This window comes from Phyllobates terribilis, unplaced genomic scaffold (assembly GCF_046119375.1).
Source record: "Phyllobates terribilis strain yellow unplaced genomic scaffold, ASM4611937v1 Scaffold_11__3_contigs__length_659146591, whole genome shotgun sequence".
Classification (NCBI taxonomy): domain Eukaryota; kingdom Metazoa; phylum Chordata; class Amphibia; order Anura; family Dendrobatidae; genus Phyllobates; species Phyllobates terribilis.
In genome coordinates this window covers 131,870,921-131,894,817 of record NW_027362771.1, presented here as the reverse complement: position 1 = coordinate 131,894,817, position 23,897 = coordinate 131,870,921, and the positions used below count along the sequence as shown (strand labels likewise).

Sequence of the window (23,897 nt, the reverse complement as noted above, 5' to 3'; positions counted from 1 at the left end):
GTAAAAATTGGCCCGGTCATTAACGTGCAATCCACCTTGGGGGGTAAAGCAACATAAACATATTACACTTACCCTATTAAATGCTTCCAACTCATTCCGTCTTAGTTCATACTTTTGGTAGTAACCCATTATTTCCTGATCTGAAAGCTAAATGTGAACAAATAAAATACAATTAAAATTGTGCCACATGTGTACAGGAAAGAAGATAGCAGTTATCAGATTATGAGGCAAGTGACACATTTTGTTTACCTTAAATAAAGAAACAATTTCATTGTCATGATCACATCAGCAAATTGACATTTAGTACCTGGTTGCATATGCCATAGTAATGCAAATCTGTACGTCTCATTATATCAACTACGGGGCTCTATGCTGTAACATAGCAATATTGTATTTTATCATATGCAAGTAGAAGTGTCACATCTGATCTGTGTGCTATATATATATATATATATATATATATATATATATATATATATATATATATATATATATATATATATATATATATATATATATATATATATATATACACACACACACAAACATACATACATATACAGTACAGACCAAAAGTTTGGAAACACCTTCTCATTTAAAGATTTTTCTGTATTTTCATCACTATGAAAATTGTACATTCACACTGAAGGCATCAAAACTATGAATTAACACATGTGGAATTATATACTTAACAAAAAGTGTGAAACAACTGAAAATATGTCTTATATTCTAGGTTCTTCAAAGTATCCACCTTTTGCTTTGATGATTGCTTTGCACACTCTTGGCATTCTCTTGATGAGCTTCAAGAGGTAGTCACCGGAAATGGTTTTCACTTCACAGGTGTGCCCTGTCAGGTTTAATGAGTGGGATTTCTTGCCTTATAAATGGGGTTGAGACCATCAGTTGTGTTGTGCAGAAGTCAGGTGGATACACAGCTTATAGTCCTACTGAATAGACTGTTAGCTGCTTTTTTCTTGCCATAATACAAATTCTAAGTAAAGAAAAACGAGTGGCCATCATTACTTTAAGAAATGAAGGTCAGTCAGTCCGAAAAATTGGCCAAACTTCGAAAGTGTCCCCAAGTGCAGTTGCAAAAACCATCAAGCGCTACAAAGAAACTGGCTCACATGAGGACCCCAGGAAAGGAAGACCAAGAGTCACCTCTGCTTCTGAGGATAAGTTTATTCGAGTCACCAGCCTCAGAAATCGCAGGTTAACAGCAGCTCAGATTAGAGACCAGGTCAATGCCACACAGAGTTCTAGCAGCAGACACATCTCTTCAACAACTGTTAAGAGGAGACTTTGTGCAGCAGGCCTTCATGGTAAAATAGCTGCTAGGAAACCACTGCTAAGGACAGGCAACAAGCAGAAGAGACTTGTTTGGGCTAAAGAACACAAGGAATGGACATTAGACCAGTGGAAATCGGTGCTTTGGTCTGATGAGTCCAAATTTGAGATCTTTGGTTCCAACCACCGTGTCTTTGTGCAACGCAGAAAAGATGAACGGATGGACTCTACATGCCTGGTTCCCACCGTGAAGCATGGAGGAGGAGGTGTGATGGTGTGGGGGTGCTTTGCTGGTGACACTGTTGGGGATTTATTCAAAATTGAAGGCATACTGAACCAGCATGGCTACCACAGCATCTTGCAGCGGCATGCTATTCCATCCGGTTTGCGTTTAGTTGGACCATCATTTATTTTTCAACAGGACAATGACCCAAACACACCTCCAGGCTGTGTAAGGACTATTTGACCAAGAGTGAGAGTGATGGCGTGCTACGCCTGATGACCTGGCCTCCACAGTCACCAGACCTGAACCCAATCGAGATGGTTTGGGGTGAGCTGGACCGCAGAGTGAAGGCAAAAGGGCCAACAAGTGCTAAGCATCTCTGGGAACTCCTTCAAGATTGTTGGAAGACCATTTCCGGTGACTACCTCTTGAAGCTCATTAAAGAGAATGCCAAGAGTGTGCAAAGCAGCCATCAAAGCAAAAGGTGGCTACTTTGAAGAACCTAGAATATAAGACATATTTTCAGTTGTTTCACACTTTTTTGTCTAGTATATAATTCCACATGTGTTAATTCATAGTTTTGATGCCTTCAGTGTGAATGTACAATTTTCAAAGTCATGAAAATACAGAAAAATCTTTAAATGAGAAGGTGTGTCCAAACTTTTGGTCTATACTGTATATATACACACACATACATACACATTATATATATATATATATATATATATATATATACACACACACACACAAACACACGCACATATATATGTATATACATACACACATACATGCATATATGTACATATACAGTACATACACACATAAAATTATTGGTACCCCTTTTTTAATGAAAGAAAAGCCCAAAATGGTCACAGAAATAACTTCAATCTGACAAAAGTAATAATAAATTAAAAATCTATGAAAATGAACAAATGAAAGTCAGACATTGATTTTCAACCCTGCTTCCACAGAATTTAAAAAAAATTAAACTCATGAAATAGGCCTGGACAGAAATGATGGTACCCCTGAAAATAATGTGACAAAAGGGACATGTTTAATCAAGTTGTGTCCGCTAATTAGCATCACAGGTGTCTACAATCTTGTAATCAGTCAGTGGGTCTGTATATAGGGCTACAGATACTCGCTGTGCTGTTTGGTGACATGGTGTGTACCACACTCAACATGGACCAGAGGAAGCAAAGGAAAGTTGTTTCAGGAGATTAGAAAGAAAATTATAGACAAGCATGTTAAAGGTAAAGGTTATAAGACCATCTCCAAGCAGCTTGATGTTCCTGTGACTACAGTTGCACATAATATTCAGAAATTTAAGATCCATGGGAATGTAGCCAACCTCCCTGGACGTGGCCGCAGGAGGAAAATTGATGACAAATCAAAGAGACGGATAATATGAATGGTAACAAAAAAGCCCAGGATAACTTCTAAAGAGATTAAAGATGAACTTCAAGCTCAAGGGACAACGGTGTCAGATCGAACCATCCGTCATTGTTTGATCCAAAGTGGACTTCATGGGAGACGACCAAGGAGAACACCATTGTTGAAAAGAAATCATAAAAAAGCCAGACTGGAATTTGCTAAACTACATGTTGACAAGCCACAAAGCTTCTGGGAGAATGTCCTATGGACAGATGAGACAAAAATGGAAGTTTTTGGCAGGGCACATCAGCTCTATGTTCAGACGGGAAAATGAAGCATATCAAGAAAAGAACACTGTCCCTACTGTGAAACAAGGAGGAGGTTCTGTTATGTTCTGGAGCTGCTTTGCTGCATCTGGCAAAGGGTGTCTTAAATCTGTGCAGGGTACAATGAAATCTCAAGACTATCAAGGGATTCTAGAGAGAAATGTGCTGCCCAGTGTCAGAAAGCTTGGTCTCAAGTCACAGGACATGGGTCTTGCAACAGGAAAATGACCCAAAACACACAGCTAAAAACACCCAAGAATGGCTAAGAGGAAAACATTGGACTATTCTGAAATGGCCCTCTATGAGCCCTGACCTAAATCCTATTGAGCATCTTTGGAAAGAGTTGAAACATGCCGTCTGGAAAAGGCAACCTTCAAACACGAGACAACTGGAGCAGTTTGCTCATGAGGAGTGGGCCAAAATACCAGTAGAGAGGTGCAGAAGTCTCATTGACAGTTACAGGAATCGTTTGATTGCAGTGATTGCCTCAAAGGTTGTTCAACAAAATATTAAGTTAAGAATACCATCATTTCTGTCCAGGCCTATTTCATGAGTTTAATTTTTTTTTAAATTCTGTGGAAGCAGGGTGGAAAAGCAATGTCTGCCTTTCATTTGTTCATTTTCATAGATTTTTAATTTATTATTACTTTTGACAAATTGAAGTTATTTCTGTGACCATTGTGGGTTTTTCTTTCATTAAACGAGGGGTACCAACAATTTTGATCACGTGTGTATACTCAGTTTCCCTTCAAAACAGCATCAATTCTTCTAGGTAGACTTGCGCACAGTTTTCGTAGGAACTCGGCAGGGAGGTTGTTTAACCCCTTACTGGCCAGGGCGTATTAGTACGCCCAAGGCCATAACCCCGGTTCAGTGAGGGCTCCGTAAGTGAACCCACACTGAACCGGGCACATGTCCGCTGATTGTTACAGCTGACATGTGCCCGCGACAGCCACGGGTGGAATCGCAATCCACCCGCGGCTGTTAACCAGTTAAATGCCGCTGTCAATCTCTGACAGCGGCATTTAACAGCGCCGCGCCGGAAGGGCATCACTTACCCCGCCCATCGGTGACCCCATCACGTGATCGCGGGTCACTAATGGGTGGGCATGACAACCCTGGGTCTGCAGCAGACCCCAGTGGTTGTCATGTAAAGATCGCTAAGAGCGCCACCTAGTGATCGGCGCTCATAGCACAGGAGCGTTTCTGCTACATAGAGGTGATCTGTTCAACGCCTCTATGTAGCAGAGGCGATCAGACAGTTGCTGCTTCTAGTCTCCTATGGAGACTATAGAAGCAAGAAAAAGTGTAAAAAAAATGTTAAAATATTAAATTTTTTTTTAAAATATAAAAGTTTAAATCACCCCCCTTTTGCCCCATTCAAAATAAAATAATAAAAAATAAACCCCACATACACATTTTTGAGTTCAGAATCGCCCGATCTATCAATATAAAAAAAAGAATTAGGTTGTGTGCCCACGATGCGTTTTTTAAGCGTTTCCGCAGCAGCAAAAACGCTGCAGAAACCCTTAAAAAACACATGGTAGAAGGCCTGCCATGTTCCCCAATGACAATCCGCATGTGCTGTGCACATGCTGTGGAAATTTCCGCTGTGGATTATCATTGTGGAAAAAAACGCAGCACTACCAATTATTTTGCGGAAACGCTGCATTTTCGCCGCTATTGACTTGCATTAGAACGCATGGATTCCGCTTCACTAGATAAGAACATGCGGAATACATGCGTTCAATGTGCGGATGGTACCCAGGTCTAGAGGACAGAAGACTCTCCTCCGGACCCGGGTACCATAGAAGACTAAAAAAAAAAAGAATAAAATAAAAAATAAACATTATACTTACCTTCTGATGGCCCGCGGTGTCTTTGTCTTGGCTTGCCGGCAGATCGCGATGGACTGGAGGACCTGCGCTGACGTCATCAGGTCCTTCAGTGTACCGCGATCTGCCGGCAGCCAGGACCGAGCGAAGCAAGACTGCGGGGGCCATCGGAAGGTAAGTATATATTTATTTTTTATTTTTAAACATTCTTTCGGTCACAGTATATAAATCCATGCCATTTGCATGGATTTATATAGTGTGACCAAGTGGTCAAGCACTTTCCAAGTGATGCTAAAATCGCTTGGAAAGCGCTTGACACCCGCATGTGGAAATGCATGTGAAGAATGCTTCACTTCCGCTTGTCCCTGGCAGTAAAACGCATGTACAATCCGCATGCATTTTTTCTGCCAGGGAGATGCAGAAACGCTCAGGAAAAATCCGGAGCATTTCTGCATCATGGGCACATAGCCTTAATCCGATTGGTAAACGGTGTAACGAGAAAAAAAATCCAAACGCCAGAATTACGTTTTCTTGGTCGCTGCAACATTGCAATAAAATGCAATAATCGGCGATCAAAACATCGTGTCTACCCCAAAATGGTATCAATAAAAACGTCAGCCCGGCACACAAAAAATAAGCCCTCACCCGGCCCCAGATCCCGAAAAATGGAGACGCTACGGGTCTCGGAAAATGGCGCCATTATTTATTTTTTTTTTTTTAGCAAACTTTGGATTTTTTTTTCACCACTTAAATAAAAAAGAACCTATACATGTTTGGTGTCTACGAACTCGTAATGACCTGGAGAATGATAATGGCAGGTCAGTTTTAGCATTCAGTGAACCTGAAAAGAAAAAAAAACTGTGGAATTGCATTTTTTTTTGCAATTTCACCGCACTTGAAATTTTTTTCCCCATTTTCCAGTACACAATATGGTAAAACTAGTAATGGCGTTTAAAAGTACAACTCGTCCTGCAAAAAATAAGCCCTCACATGGCCATATTGCCCAAAAGATAAAAACGCTATAGGTCTGGAAACAAGGGGAGCAAAAAACTAAAATCCAAAAACGGAAAATCCCATGGTCGTAAAGGGGTTAAGCATCTTGGAGAACTAATCACAGATCTTCTGTGGATGCAGGCTTGCTCAAACACTTCTTTCTCTGCGTGTAATTCCAGACAAACTCAATGTTGAGATCAAGGCTCTTTAGGGGCCATATCCTCACCTCCAGGACTCATTCTTCTTCATGCTGAAACTAGTTCATATGACATTGACTGTATATTTGGAGTTGTTGTCCTGCTGCAGAATAAATTTAGAGCCAACCAAATTCCTTACTGATGGTATTGCATGATCTGATCTGCATATATTTCTCAGCATTATAGATACCATTAATACTGATTAAATCCTGGACACCATTTGGTGAAATGCAGTCTCAAACTAAAAAGGAACCTCCATCAAACTTCACTGTTGTCTTCAGACATTCAGTATTGTACCACTCTGCAGCCATTTGATAAAATGCCTTCTGTTACAGCCAACTTGTTCAAATTTTGACTCATCAGTCTAAAACACCTTCTGCCATTTTACGATCCTTCAGTTTCTTTGTTTTCTTGCACAGTTGAGTCGGTTGGCTTTGTTTCCATGTCAAAAGTATAGCTTTTTCGCTGCAATTCTTATATGAAGATAACATCTGGACAGACTTCTCCAAACAGTAGATAGGTGTAGCTGGGTCTCAATGGTTGCTGTCAATTCTCAGCTGATGGCAATGATGGACATCTTCCAACTTCGAAGGGAAGTAAGCATAATATGTCATTCATCTGCATTAAGTTTCCTTGGCCAACCACTGTTGTATTCCTCAACATTGCCCATTTCTTGATGCTTCTTCAAAAACGCTTGTACAGATCATCATGATACACCAGTCTTCAATAAAATCTTTGCCTAAGAGAGACATTGCTGATGCAGTATAACTACCTTATGTCTTGTTGCTGTGCTCAGTCCTGCCATGGTTTATGACCTGTGACATGAAAGTGTTTCCCACAACCTCACCGTTCTACCAGATTTTGGCTGTTTCTCACCCAGTTTTAAGCTTCTTACACTGCAGTTTCTGTTTCAGATAATTACTTTGTTTCAACCTACATATGAAAATGACTTCGATTTCTTAGAGATTCAATTGACTTAGATTTCTCTTTTGTTCATTAATTTTGCATTTTGACAATTGATAAAAATAAACTATTAAAGGGAAACTGTCATGTAAAAAATACTATTAATCCGCAGGCTAATAGCGTTCTGAAGCTGCCCGGCAAAAGCACAGAGAGCCCCACTATCACAAAGAAATTTACTTTATTCCTCCCGGCAGCCTCGGGCTTTCAAAGAGGTACAGCTGGCGGGGCTGAATCCACGCCCTGGCACTGACAGCCAGCTCAGCATTACAGCTGGCAGTCAGTATATTTATAAAAAAAACAGCGTGTGATCGACAATCAGGGTGGGGATGCAAAAAATAACTGGACTGTTTCTTTAACCCCTTACCGACATATGACGCACTGGTATATCATAGGTCGCCTCCCTGAATTTGATGCGGGCTGGCATATTTCCCGGTAAGTGCGAGACGCTGATGGGTTGTCATGACAGCCGAGGGTCTGCTGAAGAACCACGTGCCTGTGATTACAATACACCATTGAAAGCCAGCATTAAGGTGGCGTTCATTGTAGATTGCGATTTTAGCTGATGCACTGCTATGTATCGCACCAGCGATCAGACAATTACAGCTTCAAGTCCCCTAAGGGGACTACTAAATACACTAAAAAGTGAAAAAAATGTTTTTAAAAATATGAAGAAAAAAAACAAGTTCAAATCACTCCCCTTTTGCCCCACTAAAAATAAAAATAAAATAAAACAAGAATAAGAATTGAAATGCCAGAATTAAATTTTTTGGCCGCCGCAACATTGTAATAAAGTGCAATAAGAGGCAATCAAAACATTGTATCTACTCCAAAATGGTATCAGAAAAAACGTGAGCTCAGGGCACAAAAAATAAGCCCTCACACTGTACTATATTCCGAAAATTGAAAGCGTTATGGATCTCGAAAATTGGCAACTTAAGCAAAATACATATATATATATTTTTTTTTTTTACAAATTTCCTATTTTCTTTTCAACACTATACATGTTTGGTATATGCGCAGTTGTACTGACGTAAAGAATCATATTGCTAGGTCATTTTTACCATACAGTGAACATGGTAAGCAAAAAACCCCAAAAAACAATTGTGAGATTGTCCTTTTTTGTAACTTCAATGCACTCGGAATTTTTTTCATGCATTCAAAAGTACAACTCGTCCCGCTAAAAACAAGCCTTCATGCGGTTATGTAGACAGAAAAATAATAAAAAAAAAAAGTTACGGCTCTGAAGGGGAGGAAAAAAATTAGTTCTAAAAAATGGAAAATGGCCAGGGGGCGAAGGCGTTAAATGCATTGAATGCTATAAACACTAAGACATATATTACATGGTATACAATATTATTATGTTTTATAGTTAGGTACCAAAAGAACAAAAAAACGTAAGTTTAGAATAAATAAAGATCACACACTAAAAGTGTTGTTTAATGAATTCACCTTTTAAAAAGCCCCAACATTTATAGTCCAGTAATATACGTAGAGGAAAGTAATGTATTTGTAATGAAAGGTGCACTCAAAATAGCTGCAGTGACTGTGGCGTTCAGTCTGTTTATCCCCGCAACATAAGGAAGATAAATGGAGACACCAGGGTGCTGTGGAGCGGTTATAGATATTGCAATCACATACAAAATGGTTCTGTTGTGTATTTACGACACGTTTTACGGAGTACAGTAACCTGGTAATGGGATACAAGCTTACAGGACTAGCTCTGCACACTGTGCTGCTATTCTGGCAGTCATTATGCCTCAAGTCATGTAAGTTAAAGTGATTTGTACACAGATAAAACCATCCTCTTACCATGCTAAAAACCCGCTATTACCACCATAAGACAACAAAGTACGACCGCCTGCTGTTACCTACTAGAGTTACAGAACGCAGAGAAGTCCAGCCGCTTTATAAACCCATTTACATGCTACACTGCCTTAATGGGAAATTATTCCAAAGAAATTGGGATTTCTCCAACAAGATTTTGTATCATGGCAGTAAACCAGCTTTCAATACAATTACCTGAATCAGAAAAAGCATAGACCAACCAATTATTCAGGTCATTGTTTAACAGTGGTGAATTCCCTTTTTTGCTTTTAGATATAAGTAATCCTTGTTGCAACCACAAAAATGCAATTTCCATTTAAATCCCACATTGGACAATAACACAAGGCGGTCTTTATTTTTTAGCTGGCATAGCTATCTGGATAATCTGAAATTCTTGAAATGAATGTGCTAAAAGCCTGTAATAGATTAATCTCGGCATAAACTAGCTTGGTTCTGGACAATGAACTCCTAAGAAGGATTAAACACCTTATACTGAGCTAATAAACACTGCATGTAGTTTTATCAATATTGTATTACCCGGCAAATCCAACAAAGTAAGCCACAATAATCACTCGTACTTATGGCAACTACAAGAAATGAGGTGAAAGAACACTAAAGTGATCATTAAACAAATACCTGCTAATATACAAGGGTCACACAGTGCTACCTATTGTTCTGCATGCAGAATGTAGCAAAAGAACCACAAAGACTAGTTGTTTGTAATGCAGTGAACAGCAGATATTCTGTTACCGTCAGATACAGAGAAACTGTAATAATAATCATTGAGGTTCCGAGAGAGTGGACTTCCACCAATTGTAATAAGTCATCACTTTCTAAGACAGGAAAAGCACTTATCAATAAAACCCAATTTTAGAGGAAAGTACCTAACAAAAATCATCAAATATAGTTAGGGCTAGATAAAATTAGAACAGAAACCCCCAAAAAAGACAAGAAAAAAACCCATGGGAAGAAAATAAATCCAAATGTAAAAATGGAGTGACAACTACAGCCCATCAACAGTAGCCAGTACGAAGGAATAGTGTCTTGGTCCAAGAAGGGAGTACAGGTCTTTTAATTATGTAATTCTCCACCCGGAGCCCATATAACAATACATTTTAAAGGGTTATCTGGTAGTAAAACACTGATGACCTATCCTTTGTATAGGTCATCAATGTCTAATCGGTGGGGTGCAAAACCCGGCACCCCCGCCTCTGAGCTCTTCCAGGTGTCGGCCGGAACTGCACAGTTATGGAATTGCACAGCTCCATCGACTGAAAAAAGGCAGCGGCTGGATACTGAACGTCCACCTGCTTTTGATTCGAATAGCGGAAGAAGGTGCAGTCCCAGCTGTGACAACTATACAGTCGACGGATCTCTGCAGCTCCGTAATAGAGCAGTTCCAGTGCCGTCAATAACAGAATTGTCTGGTAGTGCTGAGTGTCGCACCCCAACCAATGAGACAACAATGGCCTATCCTAAGGATAGGCCATCAATGTTAAAGTCCAGAACAACCCCTTTCAAGTAAGGGGAAACCCTTTAAATTTGAAAAGGAATCGGTTTTGTTATACACACAGTTTTCCACAGCATGTTATTGTCTGAGCAGATTGCTTAATAGTTTTGTGCGATAAGAATCAGAAGATCTTGTCCCTGGCCTGATCCTTAAGGCCAAGTCACACTTAGCGACGCTGCAACGATCCCGACAACGATACGACCTGTCAGGGATCGTTGCTGCGTCGCTATGTGGTCGCTGGTGAGCTGTCAAACAGGCAGGCTCACCAACGATCAGGGGAGCAGCGACATCGTGGAAAGAATCTTTCCACGATGTCCTGCTCCTGGTTACGAGCCTGCTGAAGCAGGAGCAGGCTGGTAACTATGGTAAACATCGGGTTACTAGGGGCACACGCGCTCCTAGTAACCCGTTGTTTATCATGGTTACCACTCTGCTACAGTGAGCGGGAGGTTACCGCTCACTTTAGCAGGCTCGTAACCATGATAAACAACGGGTTACTAGGTGCGCGTGTGCCCCTAGTAACCCGATGTTTATCATGGTTACCAGCCTGATCGCTGCTCTCGCTGGTCACACACAGCGATGTGTGCTGACCAGCGGGAGAGCAACGACCAAAAAATGGTCCAGGACACTTTGCAGCGATCAGCGACCTCACAGCAGGGGCCTGATCGTTGCAAAGTGTCACACATAGCAACATCGCTGGTGAGGTCGCTGTTGCGTCACCAAAACCGTGACACAGCAGCGATCTTGCTAGTGATCTCGCTATGTGAGACGGGGGCTTTACCCATATATTGACAGCTATGACTATTCACAGTTAGGGTAGAATCACATGAGTAACGAAAAAGAAAGGGCCCTAAGAAAAGGAAGGCCCGGATGACCGGAATTTTTTTTAAACAACAATATATCTTTATTGAACATATATAACACTATTAAAACACCATAGTGCTACATAATGTTGTTTAGAATCACATGAGTATATATAAAAAAGTGGGCAGAGTTTCATACAGAAAAGTCGGACGATTCTTTTCTCACGTCATCGACCAAAATGAGAACGAATTAAAAAAAATGGATTAAAAGCTTTAATCAATCCAGAAAGCTACAGATACATTTTCTAAGTTCTATTTTCACATTAACAGAATTGTCTTTCAAACTGTCTTTAAGATGACACACACTATAGAAGGGTGAGCTGGAGTAAGATGCCCATAATTCATTAAGAGGTACATGTCTCTTGCTGCTTAGAAGCCAGATCTCTGTGAAATAGAATTGCCAAGGCGGACACCTGACCCTTGAGGAAGCTAAGCGCCAGTCTGAACTTCTGACCAGGCTGCAAAAAAAAGAGAGGCACTGGCAAGACGAAAGACATTGGGGCAAAATTGCTGTTTTCACACCAACGAAAGAAGGCCTTCCAAGTGCAATGGTAGATACGCAACGTGGAGGGGATCCATGCCTTAATCATAGTCTGATAACTAGATCCGATAGTACTGATGCCCTCCGAATCGCAGCTTCAACAGCTGACAGGGACTGTAAATTTTGATTGAAGAGCGAGCCCTGGGAAAGAAGATATCTGAACGGTCCAAGAGGGCCCATGGGGCATCTATCAGGAGGTTGATCATGTCCACTTTTCAAGATCTATCTTCAATGCCAGTCCGGCACAATGAGGAGGACAGAAATTCCCTTTGCCCTAACCTTCTTGAGAAGCCTGGGTAGAAGTGGCAAACTTGGAAAAATACAGGAGGGTGAACTGAGCCCAAAGGTTTGCCAATGTATTGACCACCAGTGGATTTTTAGACTTGGCTATAAACCTGAGCACCTAGCGATTTAGCCTTCACACCATTAGATCGACATCTGGAGTGCCACACCGAAGACATATCTGGCTTAAGACCTCCAGAAGAAGTTGACCGCTCTCCTACAGATAAACCCTTGTGGCTTAAAAAAATTTGCAGCCAGACTCTCCACTTGGGGTATGTGAATTGCTGAGATCAACGGCAATCTGTCCTCCACACAATCTAAAATCCTTGCAACCTCTGCCATGGCTGATCAACTCTGCATTCCGACCTGATAGTTGCCATATGCCACCGCAGTGCTGTCAATGAAGAAGTGACAGGCGGATGGCTCAGAGTTCCAGAGACGCTAATTGGGAGAAGCTTCTCCAGTCTCTTCCATGAGCATTCAACGGAGAAATGCTGGAAGACAGTACTCCATCCGAGGAGATGGTGTCCGTTGGCAGAACCTGTCACTGAATAGGGCGGAAGGAGCTACCCTGTTTCAACAGGGGCGACGTTAACCACCAACTGATAGACTGACGGATGTGGGGTGGTAGGTGAATGGGTTGGTCCGGAGAATACACCGACCTGTCCCAACAAGAAAGTAGGGCAGGGGTCTGGAATGAAACTGGGCAAACTGAACCAACATCTTGCCTAGAACTCTCATGCAGAACCGAAGGGGTCTCTTCACTGGTCGCTGGACTGAAGAGCTTATCTTTTTTTCTCCGGAAAAAGACTATCGTGTGGACTATCGAATATTATCCCCAGAGAATGTAGTTGCTGCACTGTGACCTGAGAGGACTTCACCTTTCTGATAATCTACCCAAAGCAAGCAAGGGTACCCAAGACAATCTGTAGGCTCTCCAAGTTCTCCAAGAAAGAAAAAGCCTTGATGAGGATGCCGTGGAGGTAATGGATAACCACAAGCCTTCTGGTCCGAAGCAAAGCCATAACCAACCCATCTTCTACTCCATGCAAACGTGCGCATTATGGTAAGCGGGCAGGCAGGAATCGAACCAGCAAAAGGATCAAACGTCCCATGTAGCTGATTGCCGACTGCATCAAGGTACACATTCCTATCATAATGACAAGAGAAAGTAGAGGCTTAACAATACAGTCTGCACTCTACTTCGCTACAAGGAGTGAATCAGAGCTCTCATTTACACTCTGCTACTCCTCCAAATGATCATCCAAGATCTAACATATAAGACAAAACAGAGAGGGTTAGCACTAGTGATGAGAGAGCGTGCTCATTTAATCCTTTCACCGAGCATGCTCGGGTGCTTCCCGAGTATCTTCGGTGTGCTCGTATATTATGTTTGAGTCCCTGCGTCTGCCTGATTTACAGCTGTAAGACAGCCTGAACACATGCATGGATTGCTTGTTTGTTAGGGAATCCTCACATGTGTTCAGGCTGTCTTACAGCTGTAAATCATGCAGACTCAGGGACGCGAACATAATATACGAGCACGCCGAAGATACTCGGTAAGCACCCGAGCGTTTCTCGGCGAAAGGGTTAAACAAGCACGCTTGCTCATCACTAGTTAGCACCTAACCTAACAAGGTTAAGACTCAGACCCATGCCTGCCTCTGAATGACACTAAACTAAACTGAGAAGGCTTGGTGCTAGCAGGCAATGTATAGTCTGCTGGTGAGGAGCCAAGTTTTTTGTTAAGCATTATTATTAGTGTTAGCCTCCAGGTGGCAGCAGACTAACCCAACGTTCATGTGTCCCCCAATGAAGCAACCACTCATCTTATGATTTCCTACAGATTTGGCACTATCTAACCTGAAGAGTCCTGATGTACATTACCATGTATAAAAAGCTTACACCATGATAAGGTTTTAATGCTTATTTTGACAAGAGTATTTATAGTACCACAAGGAAAGAAGAACTTGGGATGGCGCTTACGTTTGGATGTGGAGATCAGACAGTCCATATATCCATATAGGATTTATTGGTTTTAAAAACAGACTTTATTGTCAAACTACATTTACCATAAAAAACTTTTAAAAACACAACACATTTCAACTTCTATGAGTCTTCATCAAGTGTAAAAGAAATAGTGACATAGAAACTTTTATACCTTATACTTAATTAGTTGTGGGTGGAGTGTTCACTCTCACAGATCCCAATCATCAGTATCTACAATGATTACTATACTCAGGCAGCACTCACTGTTCTTTTTATTCCTTCTATCTTCTCCTGCCAAGGACTACTATTTATAGTACCACGTAATGTATTTGTTATAATTGTGCTCACACAATTAACATGGGAGAGAAATAAGTATCAAAGAGAGAAGCCGCACCTATACCCAACTGGTCCCTGTACAGACTAGAAAAGGCCCTAGCCACACAACTAACTACACCTCCTTAGACCCGGCTCCTTAAAAGGCCATCAAGGGGTTTTTCGTACCTCCTGAGGAACCAGAGGGGAGGCAGCAACACAAATCCAACTAAGGTATAGGAAAGTGTACAAGAGAGAAACGAGGACCCAGGGTGAGAAACTAAAACACGTTCACAAAGGATGGACAGGGATAAATAATGAGAATCAAAAAACAGAATAAGTGAAACCTCCCAGACCTCCAAAAGTGGAGAAGAAGGGAAACGTGCTAGGGAGAAAAACGCACAGATTTGCAGCAGGAAAAACTAATGGTTAGTGTTGAGCATTCAGATACGGAAATATCGGGCATCGACCGATATTCGTGGTATCGGAGTTCCGATACTGAGTTCCGATACTTTTAGAATATCGAATACCGGAATCGGAAGTTCCCACAATGCCTGCGCTCTGCAGTGTCTCTGAAGGATGACAAGCTGGATGGCAGCGCTCAGCTTACTGTACTTGTCATTTAGTGTTAAAGGATTTATTAAAAAAAATAATAGTGTTTTCATGCACAGTCTCTTTAAAAAAGCCGTCCGGCAATTCAGCAGCGGCATACACCGGTACCCGACAATTTAGAACAGAAAGAATAGAGCATCACACATAGATTAGATAGATAGAAACATGTCAGTCACATATATAAGAAGTACAGTGATAGTGTTGATTATTGTACTAGTCATTTAGTGTAAAGGATTTATTAAAAAAAATAATACTGTTTTCATGCACCGTCTCTTTAAAAAAGCCGGCCGGCAATTCAGCAGCGGCATACACCGGTACCCGACAATTTAGAAGAACAGAAATAATAGAGCATCACACATAGATTAGATAGATAGAAACAGGTCAGTCACATATATAATAAGTACAGTGATAGTGTTGATTATTGTACTTGTCATTTAATTTAAAATAAAGGATTTATTTAAAAAAAAATTGGCGTGGGGTTCCCCGTAATTTTAGGCTCTAGCAGAGGTTAAGCAGATGTCTGGGGCAGATGTTTGAAGCCTGGGAAGGGGGTAATACCCACGGAGCTTCCCAGGCTACTAATATCAGCCACCAGCTGAATACCTAGCCTTTACTAGCTATTAAAATGGGGGACCCCCCCAAAAAATGACGTGGGCTCCCCCCTATTTTAATAGCTAGCAAAGGCTAGGCAGACAGATGGGGGCTGATATTAATAGCCCAGGAAGGGTGCCATGAATATTGGCCCCCTCCCAGGCTAGAAACACCAGCCGTCAGCTGCCCCAGAAATGGCACATCCATAGGATGCGCCAATTCTGGCACTTAGCCTCGCTCTTCCCACTGCCCTGTAGCGGTGGCAGTGGGGTAATAGGGCTGGGGTTGATGTCAGCTTATAATGCCAGCTGACATCAAGCCCAGGTTAGTAATGGAGAGGCGTCTATAAGACACCCCCATTACTAACCCCATAGTCAAAGTTAAAAAAAAAACCACAAACACCCAGAATAAAGTCCTTTATTTGAAATAAACACACAATTTTTTAATGTTCTAAATTAAGCCATACTTACCATCACACCCATTCCAGCTGAAGCCAATGTCTTCTGCAATAAAAGTAAAATAATAAAGCAATATCATCCTTACCTTCCCATGGTTCCCACGACAGCTTCAGCTCTGCTACATTGACATGACAGGCTGGATCGCAACAGAACGCTGCCATCCAGCTTGCCATGCCGCAGACACGGAGAAGAGCAGGCATGCTTGCGCTCCTCAGTGTCTGGCTGTGACGGCATAAAGATGAGCAGAGGTCATGTCCAATGAACTCAGCTCACCTCATGCACGTCACTGACAGCGTGGGAAAATTCTCCTGCGCTCAGCGCTTGAGCAGGAGAATTTTCCCACGCTGTCAGTGACGTGCATGAGGTGAGCTGAGTTCATTGGACATGAACTCGGCTCATCTGGACGCCGTCACAGCCAGACACTGAGGAGCGCAAGCATGCCTGCGCTTCTCAGTCTCTGCGGCATGGCAAGCTAGATGGCAGCGTTCTGCTGCGATCCAGCCTGTCATGTGAATGTAGCAGAGCTAGAGCCGTCGTGGGAACCATGGAAAGGTAAGGATGAGGTTGCTTTATTATTTTACTTTTATTGCAGGAGATCGTTGGCTTCAGCTGGAATGGGCGTGATGGTAAGTATGGTTTAATTTAGAACAATAAAGAATTGTGTCTTTATTTCAATTAAAGGACTTTATTCTGGGTGTTTGTGTTTTTTTTTTTTAACTTTGACTATGGGGTTAGTAATGGGGGTGTCTTATAGACGCCTCTCCATTACTAACCTGGGCTTGATGTCAGCTGGCATTATAAGCTGACATCAACCCCAACTCTATTACCCCACTGCCACCACTACAGGGCAGTGGGAAGAGCGAGGCTAAGTGCCAGAATTGGCACATCCTATGGATGCGCCATTTCTGGGGTGGCTGACGGCTGGTGTTTCTAGCCTGGGAGGGGGCCAATATTCATGGCACCCTTCCTGGGCTATTAATATCAGCCCCCAGCTGTCTGCCTAGCCTTTGATAGCTTTTAAAATAGGGGGGACCCCACGTCATTTTTTTGGGGGTCCCCCATTCTAATAGCTAGTAAAGGCTAGGTATTCAGCTGGGGCTGATATTAGTAGCCTGGGAAGCTCCGTGGGTATTACCCCCTTCCCAGGCTTCAAACATCTGCCCCAGCTGTCTGCTTAACCTCTGCTAGAGCCTAAAATTACGGGGAACCCAACGCCAATTTTTTTTTTAATAAATTCTTTAATTTTAACTCTAAATGACAAGTACAGTAATCAACACTATCACTGTACTTCTTATATATGTGACTGACATGTTTCTATCTATCTAATCTATGTGGGATGCTCTATTCTTTCTGTTATAAATTGTCGGGTACCGCTGCTGAATTGCCGGCCGGATTTTTTAAAGAGACTGTGCATGAAAACACTATTATTTTTTTTTAATAAATCCTTTACACTAAATGACAAGTACAGTAAGCAACACTGTCACTGTACTTCATATATATGTGACTGACATGCTTCTATCTATGTAATCTATGTGTGATGTTCTATTCTTTCTGTTCTAAATTGTCGGGTACCGGTGTATGCCGCTGCTGAATTGCCGGCTTTTCATGTAATACATTCTACATTATTCTTAGTTGTTTTCCTTCATGTAGAATTAACCTACAAGGAAAGAAAGGGTTTATTTTTATTCCGATATTTGTGTCCCATTGACTTGCATTGGTTTCCGGTATCGGAATTGCGATATCCGATACTTTTTGGGTATCGGTCCGATCCAATCCGATCCGATATTTCCCGATATCGGAAGGTATCGCTCAACATTACTAATGGTGCTAACCGGACAAGGTAAACCCCTAGCTGAGAAGCTGGATCTCCAAACACCTATCTAAATGGAAATATAGCCAGCAAGTGAGGTAAGTTAAAGGTCAACATATAAAGCCCATCCCAAAATGTGATAGGTCAGAGCCAAAAGGGAAAATGGAAAAAAACTGGAGCGAAGGCAACCAAGAAAGGAGAATCAAGACAAAAGAAACCATCGGCATTTGGACAGAGACGAAAAGGACTGTAGCCCAGCAGAGAGGGAAACCTACCACGCAGCAAAAGTTATCCGGATCGAATCCAGAAACTGTGCCAAGACCATATTGCATGGTTCAACCATGGGAAACCGCTTTCAAGCGGACCTAAATTTGAATTTACAAAATGAATGTAAACTCCAAAAAACCCTTCCAAGGACTAAAATCTCAATTGCTGGGAATGTTTAAGAATTGGCAATGATTTATTGCAGATCATGAGAGTTACCACCTGGCTTATCTGAAGTAATGCACAAAGCAAATTGAATCATGGTGAATCTGCTGGAGTAAAAGCAGTTACAGAGACAGAACAGCCATCAGTGTGTCCTAATGGAAGCAATTATCATTAGTCTAATGTATTTAATGAGTAGGCAGCCTCAGCATTAAAGTTTAAGACAAAAGCTTACATCATACACAGCAATCTTGTCTGTCAGAAATTTAAATAAATGGCTTGCATGATAGCAACACAGGGAATAACCTATTGTATTAGTCAGCATCAGATAACGGCGATCGGCCTGCTGTGTCTGCAGGGGAAGCAATCACACAGTACTGAATATCTACTAATAGGGATGTGTAAGCAATTAAAAAATGATAAAGATACATTACACATTTCTGCTGTGTAGATAATGGTTGGTTAAAATGAGAGTGTTGACTATGATAGATGTTTGGTTACTCTTTACTGCATTTACTAAAGCTACACTTTACCCTGTTAATGGGCAAGCAGTAATTATTACAGACGTGTTGTTCAAGCTTTATTTCTGTAATAATATACATACGCTGCAAAAAAAAAAAAAAAAGAATTAATTATAATAAAAATGTTGTTAAAAATGCCATCTATGCCATGCATAGTGATTGATAAAAAGGGTTTTGTCATTTAAGATCACCACACTTTGGTTGTTAAAGGAACCCATCACCTTGAGAAATGATATTTACCTGCAGATATAGTGGTAATCTGTAGGTAGATAGCATTTAAATCAGGTCTGGCTGGCTTAGTGGAGCAGTGGTTACAGGGAAAAGTTTTATTCATCCTGAAGCAGCTCGCTTCCAGTCATTAGCTTGTTGAAGGGAGCGATTACAGTCACTGTACTATACAGTGAGCATACTAATCACTCCCTGGCACTTTGATTGACAGCCTACTCTGCAACATATGTAGCGTGTGTGTGCTGATCAAGCTGTCAATGTGCAGATTGATTACATCGCACTAGTTGTGTAGTAAGTTGTGAGTGTTACATTTCCCTACACTGCCCTGAAGCGAGCAGCTGCAGGGAGAATATAAATCAATTTTCTCCCTGCAGCCACTGCTACAGTAGGCCAGCCAGGCACAGTTTAAACGCTATTTGCTTGCAGCTGTCCACTCTATCTGCAGGTAAATAGAATTTCCAAAAGTGATGGGTTCCCTTTAAGGAATTAAATGGTAATACAAACAATAGCTTGTTCTGACAATGATTTTGAATATAGCCAAGCAGTACATACAGTTGAAACCAGAAGTTTCCATACACTATATAAAAAGACACATATGGATGTTTTTCTCAATATCTGACATGAAATCAGAATAAACCTTTCCCGTTTTAGGTCAAATAGGATTACCATCATTTTTAATATTTGCCAAATGCTAGAATAATGAGAGTGAGGGAATGTTTTAAGTCATTTTTATTACTTACTGCAAAGTCAAAAGTTTACATACATTTCATTTGTATTTGGTACCATTGCCCTTAAACTGAATGACTTAGGTCAAACATTTGGGATATTCTTTCACAAGCTTCTCACAATAGTTGGTCGGAATTTGGGCCCATTGCTCTGACAAAACTGGTGTAACTGATCCAGATTTGTAGGTCGCCTTACTCGCACCTGCCTTTTCAGCTTTGCCCATAAATTTTCAATAGGATTGAGATCAGGGCTTTCAGATGGCCATTGCAAAACATTGACTTTGTTCCCTAGAACGCATGACCATAAAAATCTACTTTTTCACATACCTGGGGCCTTTTAGGCCAGTGTGCAAATAACATGGAATAACTCAAACAAAAATGACAAACAACTATATACCTGAGGAATACCTAGAGTTTCATAATTCTAACTAAAGTAATCTTGCAGAAAATAGAAAACAATTAACAGGGCGGGCCTGCGAGGCACCAGGTATGAGTTCTAGGGTTAAGCCACTTTGTTACCATTTTGGCAGTATGCTTCGGGGCACTGTCCATTTGGAAGACCCATTTCCGCCCAAGATTTAACTTCCTGGCTGATGTCTTGAGATGTGGCTTCAGCATTGCCACATAATCTTCTTTTCTCATGATGCCATCTATTTTGTGAAGTGCACCAGTCCCTCCTGCAGCAAAACAACCCCACAACATCATGCTGTCACCCCCCTCTTTCACAGTTGGGATGATGTACGTTGGCTTCAAAGCTTCTCCCTTTTTGCTCCAAACGTAACGATGGTCATTATGCCCAAAAAGTAAAATTTTATTTTCATCAGACCACAGGACATGTCTCTAAAAATTAAGGTTTTTGTTCCTGTGTGCATTTGCAAACATTAATCTGGCTTTTTATGTTTCTTTTGTATTAATGGCTTCTTCCTGGCAGAGTGTCATTTTAGCCCATGTTGATGCAGTACTCGTTTCACTGTGGACATTGTCACAATCTTACCAGCTTCCGCCATCATCTTCACAAGGTCTTTTGCTTTTGTCCTTGGGTTGATATGCACATCTCGGACCAAAGCACGTTCATCTCTGGGACACAGAACCCGTCTCCTTCCTGAACGGTATGATGGCTGGACATTCCAATCTTGTTTGTACTTGCGCATAATTGTTTGTACAGATGAACGAGGCACCTTTAGATATCTTGAAATTGTACCCAAGAATGAGCCACACTTGTGCAAGTCCACAATTCTCTTCCTGATATCTTGGCTGATTTCTTTAGACTTTCACATGATGCTACACAAAGAAGCAGTGTGTTTCAGGTTTGCATTAAAATGCATCCACAGGTGTGTCTCTAATTAACTCAGATGTTGCCAAAAAAACTATCAGAAGCATCCAAACACATGACATCATCATATGGGCAGTCCAGAATTGTTTAAAGGCATAGTAATCTTAGTGTATGTAAACTTTTGACTTTGCAGTAAGTAATATAAATGCCTTAAAAATTCTCTCTCTCTCATTATTCTGGCATTTGGCAAATATTAAAAATTATGGTAATCCTAATTGACCTAAAACGGGAAAGGTTTATTCTGATTTCATGTCAGATATTGAGAAAAACATCCATATGTGTCTTTTTATATACTGTATGTAAACTTCTGGTTTCAACTGTATATTCACTTGTACAGAAAGAACAGTATAATTACAGTAAGGAAACAGAAATAATAAGGCATATACATGTAAATGAAACACAGTTTTTTTGTGCTTTCAATGCCAGTGGTTTTTGAATTTTGCAGTTGCTAGGACAATTTTCATACTTTTGACATATACAAAAAAAAAAAGGGAAAAAAATGGTAAATTATAGTAAACACTCATACCCATATATTTTCTAAAGTAAATAAAAGCTAGCACGTTGCTAAAATGCAACTTAACACTTTACACACAGACACTTTTCTGCACTTTTGCGCTGTAATGGTAACCAATCGGCACCCGGCAATCGTGTCACAAGGCGGCGTGTGTGAGAATTGGAGCGGGTTGCACTTAAAAGCAACGTCAGACATTCACAGCGGGGTTTGAAAGGTTAACAGACGCGAACCAGATGCCGGCTATTTAATAAAGTTAATGAGCCCTCTCCACACGTGATCGTCCCTGAAATCACATACATGTATGGGATATTGTGCCAAGAGGTTAAACACAGAGTGGGCATGAGTTTTGAGTAACTCATCCAGATAATAAGACTGTCAAACTAGCAGATCTATTTAAATTCCACAAGTATTGCATTTAGAAGTGAACATGATACAGAGGGACACACTGGAGTACATGACGTCCTCATTTGCATGCTCTACACAGAATCAATTATATCTGTAAGGCTTCAAGCACTATTTTCTTCAAACATCCCATTTGATCTGTAAAAAAGAAAAAACCTAGTCCAATGTGGCAGATTTTAGCTCTATAAATGCTCTATTGCTCCATAAGCTTTCACAACTCTTAGGGCAACCCGCAAAGTGAAATACTGAATTGCTGTTAGAACCTTGCTGTTAGGTTTTTTTTCCTTTGCTGGTCACATGACCTTGTTGGCCTATTTAATCCTGCTCCGCCCTTCTGGCTTTGCTGGACTTCATTGTATATCTACTTTCTAGCTAGCCTGTGCTCTGTATCTAGCTCTGTTAGTTTGCTTGGTCTACGGACCTCTATGTTCTATCTATTTTGTTTGTTCGTCTGTCTGCTACTATTTCTGTTAGGAGGTGTCCCATATTCCTCCCAGTCCTTAGTACTTGTAGGGATTCCCTCCCCACATCTATAGGTCTCCGTACAGACTAGATTAGGACTTTAGCAGGTCTGATCGCAGGATCAGGTTCCCTGTTACATCGTAGGGATTCAGCTGAGTCCTATAGTAGGGACAGATCTCCTCTCTTTCCTTAGCTTTGGTAGCAGAACATAACAGTAAGTCCAGCCTGCAAATTCTCTAAGGAAAGATTTTTTTTTTTTTTTGTTCCATCATGGTGTCGGTTCAGGATTTGGCTAAACACCTGCAGGGACTCTCTCTGGAAGTGGCCGAGCTCCGTCAGCACGTGAGTAACTGTTCTGGAGCATATTTCTTGGAGCCTAAGGTATGTTTGCCGGATTTATTTTTTGGTGAACATCGAGAATTTTTTTCATTTAAAAATGCTTGCTTATTGTATTTTCGTTTGAGACCCAAGTCCTCTGGGGATGAATCCCAGCGCGTAGGGTTCATAATGTCACTTTTGCGCAAAGAGCCTCAGGAGTGGGCCTTTTCTTTGCAACCTAGTGATACATGCTTCAGATCAGTGGATAGTTTTTTTTCTGCTTTAGGTCTATTATATGATGATCCTGACCGTGTGGCATCAGCTGAGACTGAGTTGAGACGTTTAAAACAAGGATCAGGTAATGTCGAAAAATATTGTACTCATTTTCGTCGTTGGTCCACTCAAATAGGGTGGAACGATTCTGCTCTGAAAAGTCTATTTCTTGCTGGGCTCAGTGAAAGGGTTAAAGACCTGCTAATTGCTTATCCTACACCTGAGGATTTGCAACAGGCTATGCAATTAGCTATACGGGTGGATAGAAGACTGCGTGCTAGGGTTAATGAGAGCAAATCCTCTGCTATGTCAGTTTCTGGTTATGATAATGTGTGTACTAACAGTGGTGAACCGATGGAGATTGGATCGGTGGCACCTCGCTCTCAAGAAAAAGACCGTCGTTTTTCGGAAGGCTTGTGTTTCTATTGCGGAAAATCTGGTCATTTGATTAAAGGCTGTGAGCTTCGTATGAAGAAAGAAAAAAAAATGGTCAGTCACGCCCGTATTGCCTGTTTAAATTCCAAGGGTATATTTTTAGCTGCTTCCACGATTGCTCAGGAAAAATTAATGGAATTTCGGGTGTTTGTTGATTGCGGGTCTACACTGAATGTAATTGATGGGGGATTCGTGGAAAAACTCAATTTAAAACCTGAACCTTTATCATCCCCCATTGCTGTGGTTTCTGTGGATGGCTCCCCTTTGAAG

At 41.2% G+C, this 23,897-nt stretch overlaps 1 protein-coding gene across 3 annotated transcripts in view; it reads right to left on the bottom strand.

Annotated features, from left to right (window-relative positions):
- The window catches only part of METTL25 (methyltransferase like 25), a 234,131-nt gene that overhangs the window by 17,011 nt on the left and 193,223 nt on the right, over positions 1-23,897 (bottom strand). For all 3 annotated transcript variants that reach the window (XM_073651617.1, XM_073651615.1, XM_073651616.1), the window contains one exon: positions 73-147. In XM_073651617.1, the coding sequence (XP_073507718.1) occupies positions 73-147 (75 nt within the window). The remainder of the gene's footprint in view (positions 1-72; positions 148-23,897) is intronic.